The following is a 25,000-nucleotide window of genomic DNA, read 5'->3' on the forward strand; positions in this document are numbered from 1 at the left end:
GGTTAGAATCGGTGGAGCATATCCCTGTGTGTCGTAAGAGGCGACCAGGGTTGGCGTCAGGAAGGGCATCCGGCCATAAAACATTGCCTCAAGAAAAAGCCAAACCCCTGCACAGCAGGGAAAAATGGCTGTAAAAACGGTCATTTTATTTTATTATTTATCATCTTCTGATGTTCGTAATGGATCGACGCTCGGCTGTCTGCTGACTGTGACCAATCTGGAACCAGCACAGGCTATTAATAAAATGTTTTTCACAATGCATTTGATAGAAGATTGTATTTATTTTGATTTACTGTTTATTTTTCTCTTTTGCAGCATGAGAATAATTTGAAGCTGAGCTGCTTGCGAAGTGAGCATGCAGAAGCTGAAGCTCATTTTGAGAATGTTGTTTCCAACTTGAGCAAGCGCCTAGCAGAGCTTACAGACTACAATAAGAACTGGCTTCAAAATAAAACCCTGCATCAGGATGCCTCCATTGGGACCAGTGACCACACTGACTTGCTTCCTTATTTGCATGTGGCTGTTCAGACACAGAGTACAGAAATGCAAAGTGTACAGACTTCACCCATTGAACCAAGGACAACTTGCAATGTGTTTTCTCAGACTGATTTTGAGTCGAGCCTGTTGGAACTGAATTATGCTTCCAGTTCACCAGTTGAGAAGGAGCATAAACCTGCTTCTTCATGTTTATCATTAAGGAGTCTTTTATCACCATCACCATGCTCTATCGCTGTCACACAGCAAACATCCTCACCTGCTTTAGTGACACATCAGCCTCCACGTCAGATTCGACATTTAGCATCTCCTTTGAATCTGACTGATTCTTTTGGGGAGACCTCCCACTTTCAACTGCCAATACCTGGATGTCCTTCTCATACTTTGCCTTCTACTTCACTCTCTCCTTCCTCAACCAATGTTGTGACGTCTCAAATGTCACCCACATCGACTGTACCTACCAAGGCACTGTGTCAACCTGTTATTGTTTCTCACTTGTGTCCTCAATCTATCTCTCATGTGGTTGCTGCTTCTGTTTCAACAATTCCACAGACCTTTTCTTCTTCACTTAAAAGTCCTCTGCCTTCATTTGTAAACGCTGGAGAAAAAGCTCCTTGTGATCAAACCCCTTTTCCCAAAAGTGACTTTGTTGAAAAGGATTATTGTCTTTGCTCATCTCAAAAAACATTGCCTGTTCAAATACCTCCACCTCCTTTGCCTTGTGTTTTATTAGGTTCTCCAGCACCACCTTCCTCAGTAAAACCCTTGTTACATTCAAATGGTTTGCTCACTAAACAGCCATATTTACAAGAGGCATCATTGACACTCCCACCTTCAGCAATGCCTCAAGAAGCATTAGGGTCTGTATCTCCTCCATCTTCAATTCCTTCAGTTTATTTTAGACTTTCACCAGTCCCTCCTGCACCACCATTACCTCAATTTATTGGTCTTCCTCAACAACCACCACCACTCCCTCCTCACCTCCACAGATCTGGAATAGCTATGCCCCCATCACTTCCTATTGTATCATCTATTCCACCACTACCCCCATTACCTCCCGGTAGCTCATTGATTCCCTTTGCACCACCATTGCCTCCTGGTAGCTCTCAAATTTCTGCACCACCCCCATTGCCTCCTAGTATCTCTCAAATTCCTATGCCATCACCATTGCCTCCTGGTATGTCTCAAATTCCTGCACCACCACCATTGCCTCCTGGTATGTCTCAAATTCCTGCACCACCACCATTGCCTCCTGGTATGTCTCAAATTCCTGCACCACCACCATTGCCTCCTGGTATGTCTCAAATTCCTGCACCACCACCATTGCCTCCTGGTATGTCTCAAATTCCTGCACCACCACCATTGCCTCCTGGTATCTCTCAAATTCCTGCACCACCACCATTGCCTCCTGGCATCTCTCAAATTCCTGCGCCTCCACCATTGCCTACTGGTATATCTCAAATTCCTGCACCACCACCATTGCCTCCTGGTATATCTCAAATTCCAGTGCCACCACCATTGCCTTCTTGTCATCAATCATCTCCAGTGCCACCGCCTCTACCACTGCCCTCTGATATCTCTCTAGTTCCTGCTCCTCCACCACCACCACCTCCACCACCTCCACCACCTCTTCCATCCCTTCCATCAGCAGCAGGCCTGCTGCTGCCTTCTACTCAAATACCATTACCTGGAGGTCATTTGACGTTTACTCCTCTTATGGAGTTGAAGGAGCAATTGCCCCGAAAAACAGCAATTGAGCCAAGCCTTCCAATGAAGCCACTATATTGGACCCGGATTCAACTTAAAGAGAAGAGGTGAGTTGCTTTGAAGCAAAGCCAAAGTTTTATTTTTAGAGCATCACAAAATGAATCAATTTGGTTAGTTTCATCATTTTAGAGAAAGAATAGCTTTGGTGTGATGTTTAACCTTCATTCCAATCAAGAGTGTGACTCACTAAAAATGAGGTTCTACAAGCAGGAGAAAACATTGGAACAAAGGAAGTAGAGGGTAAAATTAAACCTTGATTTGTGAAGTTTTACAAGGAGATTAATGAAACGATGTTTACAACCTGATGGGATGAAGATGTTGAACAGAAGGAAGCAACACTTGAGAGGTGTTAGATAAGAGAGGCTATGCCCAAATTCTTCCTTGGTGAATCTGAGCTTCTCACAACTGACAAGGCCCTGTATGTCTCTTTGTAGAAGATGCCATCAATGCTGAGAGTCTTTAATTGCAAAGCATCTGGGAAAAACTGGTATGAAGTGGGGCACCAGCCCAAAGGGTAGTGCAATATTCCATTGAGCTATGGACAAAAGTCATGCCATATTCTATCAAGTTTGCTGTAAGAAGTTCAGATTTACCAAGGAAGGACTTTCCATCATTGTGAATACCCATTCTGTGGCACGCTTTGAATTGCAGATTTGATATATTGTTTTACAAGGAAGGGTTGTAGCTGATGGTGAGGCCCAGAAATTTGAGACCGGACAGTTTACATTGGGTTGGTTGAATTGTGAGTTTGTTTGACCCGCTTTTGAGAGAGACAGTGTGAGAATATGATTTTCGCTGTGAATAAAACTCACACATGCATTTCTGACATGTGAAAGAAATAGCACCACAACTTATTCCTTTTCTCTTGATATTCATCATTGAATAAAGCACTTTCATTGAATAACATGCATCACATATTGATCAGAGCAACAAATATTGATGATTGTGCATGTATGCAATAAGTCAAGTGGTCAAACACTCACATCCTACTTTATTGGAATTATTACATTTAGAAGCAACAATATTTAGTTATTGCAGTGCTGTTTTGAGCCCAGAAAGATGTGCTGTTAATCTCACTTGTGATATGTGATTGATGGATCAATGCAGAAAGTAGTTCATGCAGAAAAAGTATCAAATATGGCTTTTGGAGATGTATAGCACAGTATTCGACATTTTAATACAGTACTGCAGGTACACACAGGAAGTGATCTCTTTTCTTTGGTTTGGCATGATGAAGTATGCTTGTGAATGTTTACTATTTTACAAACTATATGGACATCACTTTGCTGTAAATATGCACATGCAGCATGCTACAAACACATTTTACCTTATTGAAGGTTTTGGAGGCAATCAATATCAATATATGAAGTCTTTCTTTAGCTCTGCACTGAAGCCAAACAGACTTTTAATCTTCCTTCTGTTGTGTGGTCAATGTATCAAAGCAGAAAGCAGTCTGAACACATTACTGTAGTACACACAGAATGTTCTGCATATTGTCTATCATGATGAAGACGGTATGAATGTTTACTACATGTGTATTTTCCAAAGTATTTCTCTGCTGTTTAAAGTATAGATCTGTGATTTCTTTTAAATTCAGCAGATTCCATTTTTTTTTCCAGCATTTTTTCCTTGGTGCGGTTTCAGAGATAGTGGTCCAAAGTTGTTGTTTTTTAATTCTCCATTTTTCCAACATGGCTGCCGCAACACGTGACTTATGACATCATAATTATCATTTAAACATTCTGCAAGTGTAGTCGCACCAATGGTGAAAATTTTGTTTCAACCCAACAAGTGGTTGTGGAGAAAAAGACGAAAGTTCTGTACAGACCGACAGAGACTGACAGTCCCAACTGCAACACCCTCTCCTTCGGCGAGGGTAAAAATCCAGTATCTGGAGTGATTTACAACTCTCACAGATTTTAGAAACTCGAGAGTATGATATGAAGGCAAATAAAAAGAAACTTGGTCAAAAACATAATCTTGCAAGTTTGGAGGTTGAAATGTGCTTCACTTTCTCTTTATTGATGGCTTAATACTTCTGGTATGCTGTGATACTATTTGTTGTACAATGGTTATTGTTGCACTTCTATTTACTGTACAAATATGCTCCCAGTGTGCATCAATTTTTAGTCTGTAAATTTGACTACCTGTGATCACCGCATGTGTCCAACCATTAATGCCAAGCTGCTGTCCTTGCTCAAGTATTCTACCTATTGTCAGTTGCATATGATTAAAAATGTTTTTTGTTTTGATTTTGTGAAAAACGATTCAGCATTCTCTTCATCTCTGTTGCAGAGAAGCAAAGACATTTTGGGATAAACTGGAGGAACTTCCAATAAATTCTCAAGATTTTGAGCATTTTTTTTGTAAGGCTGCAGTGAAAGAGAAGAAGAAACCATTGTCCGATGTTTTTAGCAGAAGATCCAAGAGCAAGCAGGTTTGTTTGAACTGGATTTTGTAATTGATCCAATCATGACCTGTTTCCATTGCATTTACTTTGCTCACCAAACTTGGTTTTTTTATTTTTTATTTTTTTAGCTTATCTGGAATTTAAATTCCAGGTTGGGTATTGTCATTGCACACTGTCCGTCTCCTTTTTTCGACTTCTCTTACCAAACCACTGGGCCAATCCAGCTGACATTTGGCAGCAACATTCCTCTCATGACTTAACAGGAATTGCAAAGCTTGTTCGGTCACTTGACTTTAAGTAGGTCAAAATGGCTGACTTGATAAATTTCTTCAAAAATCTTCTCCAGATCTGCCAGTCAGAATGCTACCAAATTTGAGTTAAAGCATTAGGCCAGGATAGGGATGTTAAATTGCAGAGGTCATGCTGTGATCACATGACCGTAAGTGTCAACATCGCCAACTTGGTCAATTTTGGGGAAAATCGGGTAAATTCCTTTAAATAATCTTCTTCTCCAGATCTGCCAGTCAGAATTCTACAATATTTGGGTTACAACATTAGGACAGTGTCCTGATATTAAATTGTGAAGGCCATGTTGTTCAGGTGACCGGAAGTGTCAAAATGGAATCCATCATCGCTTCAGATATGAAATCCTTCCTCTTCTCCAATGGCTTGATTTCCAATCATCAATTTGGTTTCAGACCAGGTCACTCTACCCTGGATATGCTGCTTCTGCTCTCCCATCAATGGATGGAGGTCCTCAATGCCAGACAGGAAATCCGAGCCGTATCCCTGGACATATCACGTGCTTTTGACACAGTCTGGCACCCTGCCCTACTCACCAAACTCTCTTCCCATGGTATTCAAGGCCATCTCCACTCATGGCTCGCAGACTTCCTCTCCTGTCGCAGTCAACGTGTGGCCCTAAATGGAGTTCTTTCATCCCCTCTTCCTGTGCAGGCTGGAGTTCCTCAAGGTAGCATTCTGGGCCCTGTTCTTTTTCTGGTTTTCATCAATGATCTCTCGGACTCTCTGGAAAATCCTCTATTTCTCTTTGCCGACGACTCCACCCTCTGCCGTACCATCTGTCATCCCTCAGACCGGCAAGCAGCAGCTTCTTCGCTCACTGCAGATCTGGATAAAATCACAAACTGGTCCAACACGTGGAACATGTCTTTCAATCCAGACAAATCTCACACTCTCACTATGTCTCTTCGAAAGGACCGTTTTGAAAACCCCCCCATCCACTTTCTCAACAATCCTCTGGAAGAAGTCTTTTCTTTCAAGCTTCTAGGTCTCACTATCTGCCATGACCTTTCCTGGGAAAGTCACATTTCCAACCTCGCCTCAAAAGCCAGTCGCCGACTGGGAATCCTCCGTCGTGCTAAGTCCTTCCTCGGCCCTCTTGAGCTCCTGACCACTTACAAAGCTTTTGTCCGTAGCCTGATGGAGTACTGCTCTCCCCTCTGGGCTGGTGCTCCTGCCTCCCACCTTTCTCGGCTTCACGCTGTCGAAACCAGGGCATTTAAGATCATCGGCATCTCCCGCAATGAAGCTGAGTCTTTGGGCCTCTCACTCAATCACCGCAGGTTGGTCGGTGGTCTTTCTGTCTTCTACCGACTCCTCTCCAGCCTTGCCCCCCTGCTCTCTCTGCGATTTGTCCCCACCACATTTCCACAGGGCGCTCAAGGTCCGCCAACAACCCCCTTCTGGTAAAACTACCAAAATCACGAATCACTGCTCATCTTCACTCTTTCATTCCTCTTTTTTCCCGCCTTTGGAATAAACTTCCTCACTCTATTCTTTCCCATTCTTCCCTCCAGGCTTTCAAAACAGCTGTTCACCACCACCTCTTATCTTCCCCCATCCAAATCCTCTATTTTCTACCCCCGATAATCCACCCAAGCCCACTTCCTTCATTTCTCCTGCTTTCCTTCCTGAAAGTCCCTGAAATGTCCATCTTCTCTTCGCCATGATCCCCATCCCTCTCCCTTCCACAGTTCACCTAATGTGTCTGTTCCCCACTGTTTTGTCCCTTCCACTCCCGCCCCTCTTGTCTCATGCCTCCTTGCTGTGAGTTGTGTGTTTGCTCTCATACGAGCCTCAACCAAGGTATACAAAAAAAAAAAAAAAAAAAATGGTGGTCATGCCAATTCCTTCCAAAATCTTCTTCTCCAGACCAGCCAGGCAGAATGCTCCCAAATTTGGGTTCTAACATCACAACAGGGTCGTGCTGTTAAAGTGCAGAGGTCATGCTGATCACTTAACCAGAAGTGTGTCAAAATGGCGAACTTTGTAAATGTTTTGGAAAATCATGTAAATTCCTTCAAAAACCTTCCTCTCCAGACCCACCAGTCAGAATGCTACAAAATTTGGTTTGCAACATTAGGCCAGGGCCCAGATAAGCTACAGGTCCAGTGGTCCTATTTTTTTTTCATTCCAATGACCATCAGTGCTTTGCTGTGGCTGTCCTTGTTTTTGATTGGGTGATATTAAGCTCACCCTGCTAGTCTGGTGTGGTGAAATTGCCCATGGTGTTTATTGTTTAGGCAATGTTTGAGTGGTGATTTTTTTTGTTGTTGTTTGTTTTTGTGCACATCCCAAGACCAATAGCAAAAATTTCATTGGAAAAACCATGAATTATCCCAAATAAAAACTGCCAATGCATTCCCCATAGGATTTTAGAAAATTCTAATGAGACATTCTTAGATTTTGAAATGGGGAATTGACCTGATTGAAACACACAAGCTTATGGCTGCACGTGTTTGAAAGTAAAGAAGCTACTGTTGTGGCATTTTATATTGTTTGTGCACATGTTTAAACTTGTTGCATGTTAATGTTACAGATTATTAAGGTGTTGGATAACAAACGATCTCAAGCTGTGGGAATCTTGATGTCCAGTCTCCATCTGGACATGAAGGACATAAGGCATGGTAAGATATATGTAACATTTTTGGTCATGTTTGTATGGATGCTTGGAATGATTAAACTTGCTCGATTAAACAAGTTGAATGAAAATACTCCACGAGTATTTTCTTTCATGTTGTTAGAATTTTCTTTTGTACAGTGGACTCTTGTTTGTACAAACGCCAATCTAGAAGTTGCTTTTGTACAAACTCAAAATTCATTTTATCAGAAGAGTGTGCAAAGGAAAAGTGGATTTTAAAATCTGAGCTGCTGAATGCAACACTACACACTCAGCCAATCATCATGGATCCCCACCAGTCTGTATTGTCCATCTCATCACATTTTCTCTGATCAAAGCACTCACAGCTTGGTGAAACAAATGTATCTCCTGAAATTTATTTGGCTTTATTCTGAACATGATATGCTTCATGGTACAAGTTTACCTTGCACAAATATACTTCACCTCTTGTGAAAGAAGCTGCTGTATCAGACTGCTTATTGGTATTTTCTTTATGTTAAAGACCATACCTTTAAATAAAATAACTGCATGGATAGAAAAGTGAAGAAAGAGACTAGTTTGAGTTCTTGAAGAAGTGAAAAATCATGCGATGTAGTGACTTCTCGCGTATTTTGTGGTTTTGCTCATGGTGGAGGTACACAAGCAGCAAGTTCTCGAGAGCAGAGACTAAAGGAATATCTTTAGAAAAGAGAAAGAAAGTCAAGTTTTGAGGTCAGATTGGGATAGTTGATAAGTTAGATTACTTTGGATTCAAATATGTCTAGTGAGTGTGAGCTAGAAATTTCCCAGATGTGAGAGCAGTGCTCCATACAAGGACCAATCAATCCTTTTTTACAGTATAGTTGAAGCATCTGTTTGGAGCAGAAGAATCTTCGACATCTGAACAGGACTCATAGTTTCTTCGAGGCAGATTTAGCTACTTGCGTAACGTGTAGATTCCAGGATAAATTTGAAGTTGGAGTAATACCTAGTCGGTTTATTGTATCACATGGTGCAATTGTGGAGCTTTCAAAGGAGATTGGAGAGTTAAGAGGAGTTTTCTCAAGAGATGGGAAGAAATTGAGTTTTTGAAGCATTAATTTAATTTGGTTAAATTTTCCCCACTGGGAGATCTTGTCCAAATCCAAATTTAAAAAAGTTGGCTGTGATGAAAAGAGATGTTGATCAAGTGAGGGAAGATGGAACAGATGGGAAAAACATGGAGGAATGTAATGTTGAGTCATCAGCATATGAGTGCATTTGGTTATTTGCAGAAGGAAGATCATTAATAAAAAGAAGGAAGAGTGTTGGAGATAGATGAAACCCTGAGGAACACCACGGTTGATGGGGAAGGAGGGAGATGTTGAACCATCAACAATTACAGAGATAGAGCGGTCGGAGAGAAAGCTCGATGTGAGAAAGCGGAGTGAAGAAGCAAAGCTCAAAGAGGGAAGATTGGATATCAGACCACGATGCCAATCTGTCAAAGTATTTTGAGATACCAAGGCCTCCAACAAAGTATGCTACAAAGTCGCTCGAAGCCCAGCCATTCATAATGTAAGAAAGGATATCACCGGTAGACTTTGTCTTGCAAAAGCCATATTGTTGGTCAGGTAGAAGACTGAGATTCAAGATGCTGGAGACAATAGGAATTGAGAAGACATTCAAAGACGGGAAATGGAAGTCAGAGCAATAGGACGGTAGTTGAAAGGATTTGAACAATCACCCTTCTTTAAAATGGGCTGTACTAAGGCATGTTTCCATGAAAGAAGAAAAGTTTGGGTTTTTAAATACAAACGAGTTAGCACAGGTGCAAGCTCTGAAGCACATTCCTTCAAGCCATGGGGAGGCATGCCATCTTGCCGTAGGCCTTGCTTGTGTCCATAGAGTACTTTTTTGACTGCATGAAAATAGATTATAGGGAGGGGCCTAAGATATTGGTGAGAGGTGCATTCGGGATTGGGAATGCGAGTCATCCAGTGTGGCATTAGAAGAGAAAAGAGAACCAAAAAGAGTTGTTTTATCGGTTGGAGAGACAGCAATAGTATCATCGGAACAGAAAAGCGAAGAAAAGATAGAGCGACATAAATTGTTGGAGATGCTTTGAGCTGAGGACCGAATTGGCTTCAACCCCTTTTAGTGGAAGAAGATGAGAGGTTGTCACTTTTTTTTTGATGGACTGCTTTGCCTCATGAATAACATGTTTGCAATGATTTATGGCAGATATGAAAGCTGAATGTGAGTCGGAGGTAGAAGAGATTTTCCATGTCCGATATGCCACATTGCTTGCACAAATGGCCACAGAGCATAAATTATTGAAGCAAGAATTGGTAGGAGAGATAGATTTGAAAGGGAAGGAGATACAAGCCTCCATTCCTGCAACAATAACTTCATCTATATGTTCAGCAGAAATAGAGGCATCTCCAAAGGAGAGGCAGAAGTTTTCCCAGGAAAGTCAGAAAAGAAGTTTCTTAAACCAGTCCAGTCAGCACTATTGAAATTCCAATACTGGCATTTAGTCAGAGCATTCTAAGGAGAAGGAGTGGTAGTAAGTCAAGTGATGTTACCAAGGTTGTGGTCAGAAGAACCAATTTGGAGGTGAAATTGTGTGGCTGTAACACAACAGATTGCGGGTGAAGAACAAATCCAAAGTATTGGAAGAGTGGTTATGACGATGTGGAATATGGGCAGGGTGGTTGATAATTTATTCCAAATAATTGAGAATGAAAAATGCAAGAGCTTCAACTCCCGCAACATCCATGTGGGATGATTTCAACCGCTTCCTATGGTGTACGTTGAAGTCTCCTAAATAGGGGAATTCTGCTTGAGGGTATTTGGATGCCGTGGCCTCATGGCAAGAGTTAAGATAGTTAAAGAAAGCTATACAGTTTGTAGAATTGGGAAAGCAGTAAGTGAAACAGAGAAAAATGAAACGGGAAAAAAGTGATGGTCGGTTGCCAGATGACATAAAAGTTTGGAGATTCAAGGTCAACATGGCATACAACAGGCATGTTGACGTTGGAATATAGACTCTTCCTTTGAAGTGGAATCATGAGCATAGGTTGTAGTTTGCAATGCTAAAGGAATGAACGAGAACATCATGTGACAATTGGATCTGAGAGAAGCATTATATTAGGAGAGGTACTTGCAAGACGTTCAACAGTGGAAATATTTGAATAAAGAGCACGAATGTTGGTGACATGAATTGAAAGTCATGTTAATTCAAAAGGCAAGAGTCATGGGATGGACCAATGCAACTACTGCCTGAGTCCCCCTGTCATTGGCAGCAGAGACAGGCGGGTCACTGGAGATTCTTCGTACCCAATAATACCAGGAACTTGGGGCCATTAACTTTTCAGATTTTATCATATTGTCATGTCCAGGCCGATTTCCACCAATGCTGGATGGATGGACAGAATTGGCTTTAACTCCCTGAAACTGCTTTTGATTAATGGCGGGTTTGTGTGCACAGGAACCAAGAGATACGAGGACCTTAGCTCTTGTAAAACCAACAGGTATATTTTCTGAACGAAATAACAAAATAACCAGGGGTTGGTGATCGTGATGGTGAAGACGGTGGGTTGAGGTTGGGAATAAAGGTGGAACATGGAATTGATACTAAATAATTACGTACAATGAGAAATAAAATCGAAGGCACCACACACCAGATTTATTCAGAGGTGGGGATGGGGAACGAAAACCGGATGAGGCCTAAGCTCTGATGGACGAGCAGGTGATGAAAAGATGAAGGCACATGGGCAGGTCGACAAATGGGGCAAGGCCAGAATGCTGAAGCAAGAACAGGAGAAAGCAGGAATATGGCAAAATCAGGAACAGGAGAAAGCAGGAACATGAGAAGGCAGGCAGGAAGGCACCAACAAAGCAACTGTTTCTCCTCAAGGTGATTTTTTTTTGACTCCGTTCATGCCCAATCATCCTCTCTTCCTCAGAGACGACACTCCCTCTCTTGGCTCTCACAAGAGATCTCCAATACTCCGTCCTTCCAGAGGCACCCATAACTCTTCCCCTCGGGAGGTGCTATCACTCTTATTGACCTCATCTGGTTCCTTATTCGTTGGGACATTACAAGGATTTATGCGTACAATTTCCTTAACCTTATTCCCTAATTAATTATTACCATGCACCATCCCCTGTATGATGCATATTCAAACAGACAATTTTAAGCTACATTTCCCTACTTAATCACATTGAGATGGGCTAACTACTCATACAGAGACATGACAGGAGGAAATGGACACCTTAAATTTCTTCATTTTGTTTGCATAACACAGTTTTACTCAGTGATTTGTACTAATATTTGACTATTTCTTTGCAGAAACGAGTTCCTGTGTCTTTTGTGACAATTAACTATGTCTGGAACCCAGGGAGCGCACAAACTTTCCCATTTTCAGAGGACAAAGTATTGGCCATTCGGAAGGTGGAGTCAGCCAGCATCAGATAGGTCAGAACCTTGGCATTCCGCTTTCTACGGTCAATCGGGTGATTGTGCAATTCACCAGCGAAGGCAAGGAATCCACAGTTTCCCATTCTGGTCGATCTGGGTCCTCAGAAAGTTGTCTTCGAGCTGTTAAGCAGTCCATTGAAAAAAACTCGCCATTGCAAGGCAGCAGATGTTGCAGAGTAGGTCCAAGTTAGCTCAATAACTCCTGTGTGGTACCTTCATCAACTGGGATACTATGGAAGAGCAGCTTGGAGAAAACCTCTTTAGACCAGCCAACATTCAAAGGAGAAAGAAGTGGGCTGACGAGATGGCCAACAGACCCTTGGAGTTTTGGCAAACTGTCAATTTTTCAGATGAGTCCCAATTTTCTCAATTTTCTGCCAGTGGACACGTATGGGTTTGGGGACTTCCCAGTCAAGAGATTTCTTTGAATCGATTGCAGCTAACTGTCAAACACGGTGGTTTTTCAGTGATGGTGTGAGGAGCAATCTGGAGCGCTGGTTGGTCAGAGCTTGTGGAATGTGTTGACAACATCAACTCTATGATACACATTTCTATCCTTTAGGATGAATGTCTCCCTGTCTTCTCCACTGGTCAGATGGTCAAAAACAACATTGTTCACGGAAGATGGAGCTCCATGCCGCACTGCAAAAAAGACCAAAGAATGACAGGACAGAAATGGGATTAAGCGACTTCCACGGCCAAGTTAGTCTCCTTACATGATTACCATTGAACACCTCTGGGCCATATTGGATCGAGCTGTATGGAAAAAGTCTAGGAAACCAACATCATGGACAAAATTCCTCACCCGTTTACATGAAGCCTGGGCAGAAATCCCACAGAGAAAATTTTGAAACTTGTTATTTCTTTGCTTGAAAGAATAAAAGCATTGAAATCTGCAAATGGCACGTCTACCAAATACTAGTGTATGTATTAAAATGGATCAAATGTACATCAAATGTTCAATAAATAAATTCTTTAAAAATCATGGTGTCTTTGCCTCTGTCATGTCTGTGAGCACGGACCATACTACTCTACATTTCTATCTGCTCTTAGGTAAAATCTACCCTCCCCCCCCTTTTTCAAAAGTAACAATATTTAATTGGAAGTTTCTGAGAAAATGAAATGAAAGAGAAATAAAAGAGGGATTGTAAAGGTATGGAGTGAAAATGAGTAAGAAAAATGTATGATGAAAATTGTGATGTTTGTTTGTGAGAGATAAATGATTGTTTGGTATGCTTTCTTGCTTTGTGACCTAATCTTTCAAAATGCAATGCTACAAGTGAATGTCATTGCCTTGGAGGGTAGAATATTTGGAACAATGTCAAACAAATAAATGTCTGGTGTGTGTGTGCACATGCATTAAATGCAGAAAAAGGGCAAGTTCCCTGTTTAACTTTTCAAAATTTCATAAAAGGTAATATGTGTTCACCAAGTTTCAGTAAAAAGGACATGACTAATGCCGTTCGACAGGACCATCCTCCACCCCTCCCCCCCCACACTTCCATTCAAGTCCCCCTCCCAAACGCAAGTTGACCCACCCCCTCTTCAAATCCCATTACCAAATGCAAGTCCAGAACATCCCCTTTCCCCTCCTTGCTCCTCCATCCTCTTCACTCCCACCCCCTTCCTCCTGTAGTGTACCATTCATTTTGCAGAGTCTACTGTACATAAATGTTGAGTGTTGGGGAAGCGCTAAATGTTTGTAATTTACAAAGGCTCGAAAAAAATTGCAACTGATCATGTCTCCCTCATTTGCACCAGCCGTTCTGCAGTTGGACAATCTGGTGGTTGATCTCGAAACACTGCAAGCTTTGTACGACAATGTAAGAAATTGCACTTTTTAATTTTTTTATTTTTTTGTATTGTGTTATCATTATCCTAAATTATGCATTTGAGGTCTTTATTTCAAATGGTGAGAGGGTTATTGCTGGAAATTAATTTCTGGTGAATTTCTCTGGCAAAACAAAGTGGCATAATGACAAATATGACAAGAGGCATGTGTATCTGTTGCTCTATTAGATGGTAAAGAGGCTTTGATGAAACTGCTACAAACGGCGAAGAAGGAAAGTGAAAAAGCTGGTCTTTATTTAAACCTTAAAAAAATAATCTTGTGAACTGAGGAGATGGATGTGTTCAGATTGGGAGATAATCATATGGCCATAGTGCAAGGTTTCATATTCCAAGAGTTCGTGTCTAAGATTGAAGAGAAATTGATGGACGTGCATCATTGGGGAGAACGGCAATGTTAGGATTGACAAAAGATCTGTAAAGACAAATGTGATGATACAAAGCAAGAGGAGGCTTGTAAATGTTGTGGTATTTTCAATTGCAATGTGTGTATGTGGGTCACGGACAGTGAAAAAGAAAGAAGGGAAGAAGATTTACAGTTTTGAAATCTGGTGTTGGATACTAATGTTAAAAATTCCATGGACATGGATAAAACATGGACGTGGACAAAACATGGACACAAAGAAGAACAAACAAATTGGTGTTTGAAGAAATTGTGCATTAGAAGTACTGATACTAAAACAGAAACGGTCATACTGTGGACATGTCATGTGTGCTGAAGATAGAGTCTGGAGAAGTCAAATATGCAAAGTATAGTTGAGGAAAGAAGAGGAAGAGGCAGACCCTATATGTGCCTGATGGATGGGGTAAAGGTTTCCTCCAAGATCTGACCATACAAACCAGAAAGAGATAAATGATTGCTTGGTATGGGTATCCTTCCCTCTGTCCATTCCTTCCATTCCTTCCTTCCTTCCAGCCATCCATCCCTTCCCCTCCATCTCCATACATCCATCCATCTCTTTCCCTCCATCTCTTCGTTTTTCTTCTCTCCCCCACCCCTCCTTCCTCATCCCTCTCTCACCCCTCTTCCAACTTTCATGAAGTGATAAACGATGGGTGGTTGTAATGAGTTCCCACATTTGGTTGTGTTGTGTTTTGGAAGTGTTTATGTTGTGCTGCAGTGTTTGTGTTGTGTTTTGAGACTGGAGTGTCAGGGAGTGTGTGGGTTTGGTGGATGAGCACTTTTTTTTTTTTTGGTGGTTTGGGCTGCTTCTGTGTTCAAGTCCGTGGTTTGAATTTTGGGATTTGGCTCGTGTTGAGAGATTCTGGGGCTTATCACATTTTAGTTGTAAAACGTGTGCTGAAATTTCATAAAGGCACAAATCACTGGTGGCTCCGGGCATTGATAAACGTTGCAGCTCAGGTGTGATGGGTTCTCGGGTCTCCTGGCCTGAGCTGGGTTTTGGGGTTTAGACTCTGGGGTTAGGCTTGGCAGTGGGTCTGGCTGCTGGAGGGGTGTTTGTTTGTCCAGTTTGCGCATTTTTGGACACTCCGGGTGGTGTGTGATCCCCTCGGAGAGATCCAGTTCCAGAGTGGGTAAACTGGGTGGCAGCCGCAGTTCGAGTCACATGACTCAAGGAAAGCCCATGTTATAATCGTGCTGTTTGAAAGTGATGGGTGGTTTTGTTATCCTGTTTGAACGTGCTGTTTTAATGTACCCCATTTCGTTCAACCATGTACTTATGCCAGCAGACTGAGTGTTACATGTGGGTGGGGTGGGGGCAGTGCCGGATTAAGCCTCGGCTGGCTCCAAGGCACATTTTGAAATTTTAGAGAATGGCCTGAAATTTTTAAATTAGATCTCGGGCTCATGGAAATGGACCCCAGACAAAAGATGACCTGATTCAAGAACAAAATATTTTATACAAAACAAGACAAATATTTAATGTGAAAATAATTTTTGGCTGGCCCTAAGGCACATGTCTTGTCTGCCTAATGGTTAATCCAGCACTGGGTGGGGGTTGTGTTGCAGGGGGTGGGGGTTGGTTATGTCCAAGCATTACTGAGTGTTACGGGGAGAGAGGGTATTTCAAGTGCCATTACGTTCTGCTAATTAATTAATTAATCAATCAATGGCAACTTTGTTGCATGTTCCCTGTATTTATCGGTGCAAGTATTTAATGATTCACACATTCAATACATTCATGGTGTCGGCATCAATGTATATTTATAAATGTACTTTCAGTGAGTGCTGTTGCCCCGGCAGTTGTTAACATCACTAGCTGTATGTACATGTATATTGTGAGGATAGTTGCATCCAGTATGGTGATGAGCATCAAAACATCTAGTTTTGAACTGTACATCTGGACACGAGAATTATTTTTATTTTTCACTGGTTGGTCCGTTAGACAAAATTTTCATTGGTCTTCACAGCCTTGTTGCAATAAATACCCCCTGCTCTTGCATATTTGAGCATTCGTTTGCCTTTCACCAAGCCGAGATGTGCTTGGGCCAGTGCAGGGATGATATGTTCGTTATTATTGTTGCCAAATGATACGACTTATTGTTATTATTGTTGTAAATATTTTTAGTATTAATTATTCATATATGCTTTGTTACAATGTCATTGTTTTTTGTTATTTGTTTTGTAATTTGAATGTCATGCCATGGTGGAAGGACATGTTAAGCTGCTTTTTATATAATACCTTTAACATGACCAGTTTAAAAGAAGGGAATTCTAACAGATTTTTTTTGTCATTAATTAACTTCATCAACTCAGGAGGTCATGGCAATCTAATCATTTTGGTGCATCACATTCTACATCAGAACACATGAGTCGAACTACACACGCACGCACACCTACCTACCTCATCCATTAGTAGTCTTAGAGTGTACATGGGGTCTTTTGGGCTATCTGGGTTGGGTCCTCAGGGACTTTTGGGGCTTCTGGGTCCTCGGGACTGTTGGGAGATGCTGGAATTGCATGCATGCACAAACACTCTTGATATTCAATGTTAAATTTTCCAATGGATATTCTTATTCTCACATACTTGTCATCTTTGCCATGACTTATTGCCATGTGAACGTTTTCTTTCACTTCCCCAAGAGAGCAACCAAAGAAGAATTAGATAAGATTGCAAAACACATCAAATCCAATGAAGGGAAGGAGGATGCAAAAATTCTGGATAAACCAGAGCAGTAAGTTTATTCGTTTATTTTTTTGTTCTTTATTTTTTTTTTTTCATTGTTTCGTTTTATTTTTCAACTTCTTCAATATTTTGTAACTTCCGAAAAAAAAATTTGGTTTATTTTCATTTATTTTATTTCATAACCTAAATCTTAAGCGAAGTGTCACATTGTGTTGGTGTGCAGGTTCCTCAGCGAGCTGGCTGAGATCCCTAGCTTTGCAGCACGGGTGTATTGCATTATCTTCCAAGCCACTTTCACTGAAAACATTGAATCTATCACAGGAAAGTTGGATAATGTTCAGAAAGTAATTAAGGTAGGCTTTGGTATTTGTGATAGGAATAGAAAAAATAGGATGGGTATTTGGAAGCTGATAAATTGGAAACTGACATTTCGTTCTCGTCCTTGATTCAGATTTGATCGTCATGAGTCGTGGAAAAAAAAATCCTTAATACCATCAACAAAATAAACATGGCTTTATCAGTTATGCAATGAACATAGAATTTTATACATTTGCAGTGCAAACACATACCAGCTTCCAAGAGACCTGTGGTAATGTTTGTCGATGTTGTGCTGCAGACCTTGCGAGATGGATCAGGTGTACAGCGTTTGCTTGCCCTGGTGCTAACTTTAGGCAATTATATGAATGGAGGGAATCGGACACGTGGACAAGCAGATGGTTTCTCTCTAGACATCTTGCCAAAGCTACGAGATGTTAAGAGCAGTGTAAGTTCTGGTTTATTTCATCGGCATGGTTTCAGTCATAAAATAATTTTCATTTGCAATGCACTAATGTGATTTGTTGATGTAAATACTTGGCAACTATGGTCTCTGGTTCATGGAGGAGCTGCACCCAAAATCATGCTTACACATTGCAGCCAAGTACAGTATATGAGAACAGACTATACTTCAGGCAAACAGCTTCTGAGCTTGGTAAAATGTGATGCAACTTCCCAGGGCACTTTTGGTGCCAGCGATGCCATCTTTGTGACGTCTTTTCTCTTGCAGTCAGCAGGGCAATTGATGTTGGTGGATATCTTTTTCTCTGTACCTTATTATATGCACAAGGAATTTACCCTTGTTTGATGCCGCCATCAATCCATGAATCTGACGGTTTGCCTCAAGAGAAACATTTGTGTCAATATTTCTGGAACTTAACCCAAGAGCTGTCTCGAGTTCACCTTACAATGGAATTTATATTGCACAAGGACTTGCTTGCATATAACTGCTTTTGCAAAATATTGCCTTGCAATCAGCCCTACTACCTGAGAAAATAACCTGCCAGTGGTTTTCAAAATAATGTTTATTTCTCATTTGTGAGACATCAAAATTATAGACCAGGAGCCCGCGGGTCTTAGCTCAACCGAAGAGGGGAACAATTGCCGTCCCCATGGTAAGATGCCAGAGGATATTCTCACCTCAGAACTCTGCGTCTGCCGTGACACTGCTGCTGGGTTGACATTCTGTGGTCAATATCCGTATCGCATAATCGGCGCAAGCTCAACCTGGCAACGGAACGCCCCAAGTAGGTTTCTGATATTATTCGTATAGCTTGTAACACGGTATAAACAATGACAGATGATTTTGCCACTGGAATACCGGTGACAGACGCTAATTGGATGCCGCGAAAATCACGCTCGCTCAACCGAACAGTGTAACGGCTAAAACCAATGCAGAATTCTAGTAAGGGGTCCCCTGAGTACAAAAGGAGCACTGACAGACAACTTGGTCGCTGGGCCCCCAGGACAGACGCTCCCTAGTTCGGGTTCCCTTTGGTTGCGCAAGCTCAACCAAACAGCGGAACGGCTAAAACCAACTCAGAATGGTAGTAGTAGGTCCCTTCATTAGGTCACCCGCAGGCGACCTGAAGTACTTGGTTGAATTCGGTCAGACGACGAGTTTTCTATGTCTGTTTTTAGACTACTGTGTCTGCGATTGGTCAGTCGAAGTAACGTCATGGAATAACCATGAGGCGACCAATAGGTCATCCAGGGATGTAGTCGGAACCGAAGACGATTTACGAGTCAGACCGGAAACCGGAAGTGGAAAATGAAACTGTTGGTGTTAGTTTTGAGTTGGAAGTATTGGTTTTAGCCGTTCCGCTGTTCGATTGAGCTAGCGTGATTGTCGCAGCATCTAATTAGCGTCTGTCACCGGTATTCCAGCTGCAAAATCATCTGTCATTGTTTATACCGTGTTACAAGCTATACGAATAATATCAGAAACCTACTTGGGCCGTTCCGCTTCCAGGTTGAGCTAGCGCCGATTATGCGATACGGATATTGACCACAGAATGTCAACCCAGCAGCAGTGTCCCGGCAGACGCAGAGTTCTGAGGTGAGAATATCATCTGGCATCTTACCATGAGGACGGCAATTGTTCCCCTCTTCGGTTGAGCTAAGCCCCGCGGGCTCCTGGTCTATTACTGATGATGATTTTGCAGGAGAACTTTGACTGGCTGATTCTAATTTGGAGAAGCGCTTGTCTGGTGAATTAGCCCTTGCTCATGATATGAAAAATGGGGTTAAGCAATTGGTCGCGTATGTGCATTCGTAGAACATACGTGCCTGCATTTTGTTGTTCCCTTTTCTCTGCAACCTCTTGTCGGATTGACATTTTCACCATAGATTGAAACTTGGCTCCTGTCCCAATGGGATTAAGTATTTTTTTTATTGTCATAAGTACTTTTGTTATGACTTCATAATTGCATACGTTGAACGCTACATCCGATCAATATGAAAAAAATTTGAGGGTTATCGAGGGACAAATTTGTCAACAGAAAAAAAAAAATTGTGGTCTTCGGTCATGTGGTTCTGCAGCCATATTAAAAATGAAATAAAGATTTTAAAAACCTTCACCGAAATGGCTGAACAGATTTTGGGGAAACTTCATACACATGTTCCCCAAGCATTGGGGATACCAACATGGTTTGACAGCCATATTGGATTGAAGGAAAATATTTTAAAACTTCTCTTGAACTGATTCAGGTCAGGTGAGGTCAGGTCAGATATGGGAGCATGCACCAGAGCAGCGTGTCGCTGCGTCCAATTTCCGCCGGTACTCCAGGGGCCTCCGTCTGGCCATCCCCCAGGCAGATGCCAGGCCCATCCCCATCTCCTTGAGATGACCACAACCATGAGGCAGGTGGTTGGCCCATCGGCCTCCTCCACTCACGAGGCTCCCTCGCTGAGAGAATCTGGTGAGCAGGATCAGCATCAGGAAAACGAGGCACATGTCCATACAGCCGCAGCTGACGCTCAGACTATGCAAGAAACAAATGTCATTTCTCAGTCTCTCTCAGCAACTGCTCGTTGGACACAAAGTCTGACCAGCGATAGCCAAGGATTCTCCGAAGAGACCTAGTACCAATGGAATCAAGTCTCACATCCATAGAGCAAGACTGGAAGCACCAAGGACCTGAAGACTCGGCCTTTCTTCTTCCCGCACAGGTACCGACAGCGCCACACCCCATGATCCAGTGAATGAATGACTCCCCATGCCTTATCCAGACATCTGTTGACCTTGGCTCAAGCCAGCAGAAATATGAATATCACTGCCAAGGTAAGTGAATCTCTCTGTGACCTCAAAGTTCTTGCCACAAACAGGTACAGACAGGATAGCAGAATCCATGATGTCATTGAAAGCCTGGATCTTAGTTTGGACCCAGGAAACCCGTAATCCCAGCGGCTCTGACTCCTCATTTCGCACCTCAAGGGCCCCAAATTGAAATCTAGAGTCTCCGCAAAGATGACTGCATCATCTGCAAAATCAAGGTCAGAGATCTTGACATTCCCAAACGATGCACCGCAGCTTGATCTCTCTGATATCCTCCCCAGAATCCAGTCCGTTCAAGCGTTGAAAAGTGTTGGGGCCAATACACACCCCGACAAACTCCATTCATAAGTTGGAGGTGGCATCACCAAATCTCACAGCACACTCAGTACCAGAGTGTAGTTCAGACAACAGATTGATCAGTTTTGGTGGAACCCCATGAAGACAAAGAATCCTCCAGAGGGCATCCTGATTCACTGAATCAAACACTATACCGAGATCAACATAAGGTGCAAGCAGCCATGACTGCAACTCTCGTCTGTGTTCGGTGAGGACCCGATGAGCAAGGATACGGTCAATCGTTGACCTCTTTGGTATAAAGCCTGACTGTTCTGAATGCTGGTGCTCAAGCAGGTGGTGTCAAACCCTATCGAGAATTATCTGAACAAAGACGTTGCCCGGCAATGAGAGCAGCGTCACCCTTCGGTCGTTGTTGCAGTCTTGGCGAACACCCTTCCCTTTCCAGAGAGGGACAACAAGGCCCCTGTTCCAGTCAGTTGGGATGATGCCTGTGTTCTCGGCAGAGCACAGAACTGCATGCAATGACACGAGTTGAGCATTTCCATCAGCCTTGAGAAGTTCAGCATGGATGCCACAGATCCCTGGAGCTTTACCTCGTTTCAACCGTGGTTCACCGCAGCCTGTTTCCACAAATGAAGGTGAAGCACAGTTGATTGGAGGGTCAGCAATAGGGATAGGTAGTAGCACCCCTGACATCCAACTCGACAGCAGGTGGATCAGTCTGGCACAGCTGCTCAAAGTAACCGGCCCAGTGGACATTCATTTCGGACTCCTCTGTCAAGAGCTCCCCACCCTCGACTCCAACTGCAGTACACCGAGGAACGCAATGCACAAATTCCCCTGTAAGCAGGACGAGAATCACCTGACCATAGGCGATGCTCTACCCCCTCACAGATTCCTCACACCAAGGCCTCCTTGTCCACCCTTGGTGCACATCCAGTTTTACGCCTCACCTCTCTGAACAGCTCAGCTCTGCCATTCAGCCTGGCCTTGCGACTCTGGTCAATGGTATCCAGTGTCCCTTGAGAGACAAAATTCTTTTTCGCCCTGCAGTGAGTTCCAAGACATCCACCGGCAACATCAAGGACGGTGGTCTTGAAGGTAATCCACAACTCTTCAGGATTCACCAAAGCACCCAGACCCCCCAACTCTTCACTCAGCCTGTTTGAAAACCCCTCAGCTACCCTCTCATCCTTGAGCCTGCATGCATCCAGCCTAGACTGGGATGGTACCATTCTCCTGGATTTAAGCTGCAACTTAAGAGTTGCTTCAACAAGCCTGTGGTTAGTATTGAGGAACTGAGCACTCCAGTATACCCCGCACTTCTGGATCATCCTCCAGCGACCATCAACGAGGACATGGTCAATCTCCTTTGCCACACCACCAGCATTAGAATACCAAGTCCAGTGATGAACTTGTGTGCTCTGAAACCATGAACCAGCCACCCTAAGTCCATGACTTCTTGCAAAGTCAAGGAACTTATTGCTCTTCAGGTTCACAATTCCACACCCATGGGGACCAACACACATCTCATAACCATCCCTATCAGTTCCAGTCGATGCATTGAAATCCCCAAAGACTTGGAGAGTATCTCGTCTGGGGCACTGATCAACCACAGACTCGAGCGTGGCATAGAATGCATCCTTCATGGTGAGATCACTCGCCTCAGTCGGAGCATAGACAGAGACCAGGGAAATGGTGCTCATGCAGATATCATGCAGAGACCAACGCGTGACGAATCCTTTGTCTCATCATATGCTCGTTGACAGGTGTTACCTCAATAATTATCATTGGAGTCAACTTATTGGACACAGCTTCAGCAACTCCTTTGGCATGGCAACCATCAGAGTGACCAGACCAATAGTAGGTGTAACCACCCACCATGATCTCACCGCAATCCGTCTCCGAACCTCAGAGTGCTGCGACACCGATGTCCAAACGCTTGAGCTCAAATGATAAAAGAGACAGGTGAACATCCTCTCTTAATACCAAGTTGAATTTTGAACTGCATCGATAGACATGAAACTTCCAAGTTATGATCCAGTCGTGATGGGGAATGCATGTTTTATATTTCAACCTGATCGGATGCATGTTCTGGCAGCCAGAATTATTTAATTTTTTGAATCTGGGTTCTTTTTGATGTGTTGTTTTTTTGAAAAAGGCTCACTTGTCTGTGCCTGGATGGGCTCGAGGGTAGAGTAGTCGAAATTGAAACCAGAGTCCTAACGAGGTTCCTCCTGATGACTTCATCTTTGCTTTTTGCTTTTTCAGGTTCCTTCGGATGACCCTCTTTGATTTGGTCTTCCATTTGATTTGAATTTAATTTTTTTTATATCCCACTCTGAATTCACTTGAATAAAGAGGATGTAATGGGTCAGGTGTCCGATCAAAGTGGGATATCTTGGTACATCACTGTCAGCAGTTATAAAGTGGTAGCTCAAGTGTTGAGGTCATATATCAAAAACCGTTCAAAGGAGGAAATTGAAACTTTACCACATGTTACATGACCATTTCATATCATGCATATTATTTGGATGATGCACTCCTCCTCAGAACTTGCATGATGAATGAAACAAAGCTTCATGCCAAGAGACAGCTGTCACTTCCTCGCGTTAGAAATTAGAATCATTGTGATTGCTTCAGCCTTTGTCATGCTTGGCTGGTGGGAAAAAAACAAAAACAGACACAGTTGGTGGTACATCCAATTCGGTACACTTCAACCCCATCAGAGCACTTGTAAATACAATTATTACATATTTTGGTGCTTTATTGGCAAGGTGGCCATTTAAAGCAGAAAGCTGACATATATTGGTAGAATATACTCGCTTTAATATTTAAACCATTAAAAAAAATAATTTCAATTGAAAACTTAGTGATGTCCATCACAGTGTAACATGAAAGTGCAGGTTACTCAAACATTATCCACACTTTTAAAAGCCATGTTGTCTCCCCACTGCTTCCCTCCCCCCCCTCTCCCTCAACCCTCCCAGAAGCAGTTCAGCTAAGCTGTTTTTTTATGCCTCCACTGACGAAGTCACCGGAGGCATTATGTTTTCGGGTTGTCTGTCCGTACGTCGTACGTCCATGCTAATTTTCTCTGTTTTCTCTGCAACGGCTAATCCAATTGTCACAAATTTTTCACCAAAGGAGCGACTACTCTGCAGAATGTTTCAATGATAATAATGATGTCATTGACCATGTGGTATGGCAGCCAAATTGGGAAAAGGAAAAACTTTGGACCTTTATCTCCAAAACCGCTCTATGGAAAAAATTTAAACTTTGCACATGTCAAGTAGTCCACATGGGAAATGTGATTTTTTTTTTCTTTCTTTTTTTGATGTCATAGGTGGCTTCGTTATGACATCATAATTGCGTGTGCCGAAGATTTGTCCGATCAGTATTAACAATTTTGAGGGTCATCGCAGGTTAAATTGTATGGGGAAAAAAAATTTGATGTCATTGGTCATGTGATTTGGCAGCCATAATTTTTTTTTACATCAAAATAAACCATCAAAAATCTTCTCTGAAACGGCTGAACAGATTGAGGCAAAACTTAACACTTATGATCGCCTATCCATGAGGAACAAAAAGTTCTCCACGTATGATGTCAAAGCTCACATGGTTTCGCAGCGATGATATTTTGAAGTATAAACCTTTAAAAAAATCTTCTTCTCCAGGACAGCTTGACAGATCGAGGGGAACTTCATGAACATGTTCCCCCGAGGCTTGGGGATACCATATTGTTCACAAATAATTAATAGGTTAAATGGTCTGGCCAGCCATATTGGATTGAACAAAAATCTCAAAAAATGATTTCTCTTGAATCGTTTCATCAATCAACTTGAAACTTCACAATTATGAATGATGATATACTGTATGTTTTAAATTTTAACCTGATCGGATGCATTGTCTGACAGCCAGAATGATTTAATATTTCGAATTTGCGTTCAGGGATTTAAATTAAACTTTGTACAAGTATGTATCATGAAGTATTAATGTAGGCGGAGGCATACCTGTTGATGTCGCAACGTTGAAGAGTGACGTTCTGGTTTATTTTAGCATTCATCTAAGGCTCGTGAAGGAGCTTGTACCTAAATCGCATGCTGGACAGATAAAAGTAGACACCAGTGTACTT

At 42.4% G+C, this 25,000-nt stretch overlaps 1 protein-coding gene across 5 annotated transcripts in view; it reads left to right on the forward strand.

Moving 5' to 3' along the window:
- LOC147032087 (uncharacterized) overlaps positions 1 to 25,000 on the forward strand; it is a 101,193-nt gene that overhangs the window by 56,224 nt on the left and 19,969 nt on the right. For all 5 annotated transcript variants that reach the window (XR_015055028.1, XM_085869389.1, XM_085869388.1 and 2 more), the window contains exons 6-12: positions 316 to 2,309; positions 4,558 to 4,699; positions 7,515 to 7,602; positions 13,801 to 13,862; positions 16,934 to 17,025; positions 17,200 to 17,329; positions 17,593 to 17,739. Coding sequence is in view for 4 of the 5 variants with exons in the window: in XM_085869389.1 (XP_085725515.1) it covers positions 316 to 2,309; positions 4,558 to 4,699; positions 7,515 to 7,602; positions 13,801 to 13,862; positions 16,934 to 17,025; positions 17,200 to 17,329; positions 17,593 to 17,739 (2,655 nt within the window). In the remaining variant the exon portion in view is untranslated. The remainder of the gene's footprint in view (positions 1 to 315; positions 2,310 to 4,557; positions 4,700 to 7,514; positions 7,603 to 13,800; positions 13,863 to 16,933; positions 17,026 to 17,199; positions 17,330 to 17,592; positions 17,740 to 25,000) is intronic.

The sequence above is a fragment of the Eptatretus burgeri genome, chromosome 2 (assembly GCF_056783735.1).
Source record: "Eptatretus burgeri isolate ZD-2024b chromosome 2, Ebu_testis_v1, whole genome shotgun sequence".
NCBI lineage: Eukaryota > Metazoa > Chordata > Myxini > Myxiniformes > Myxinidae > Eptatretus > Eptatretus burgeri.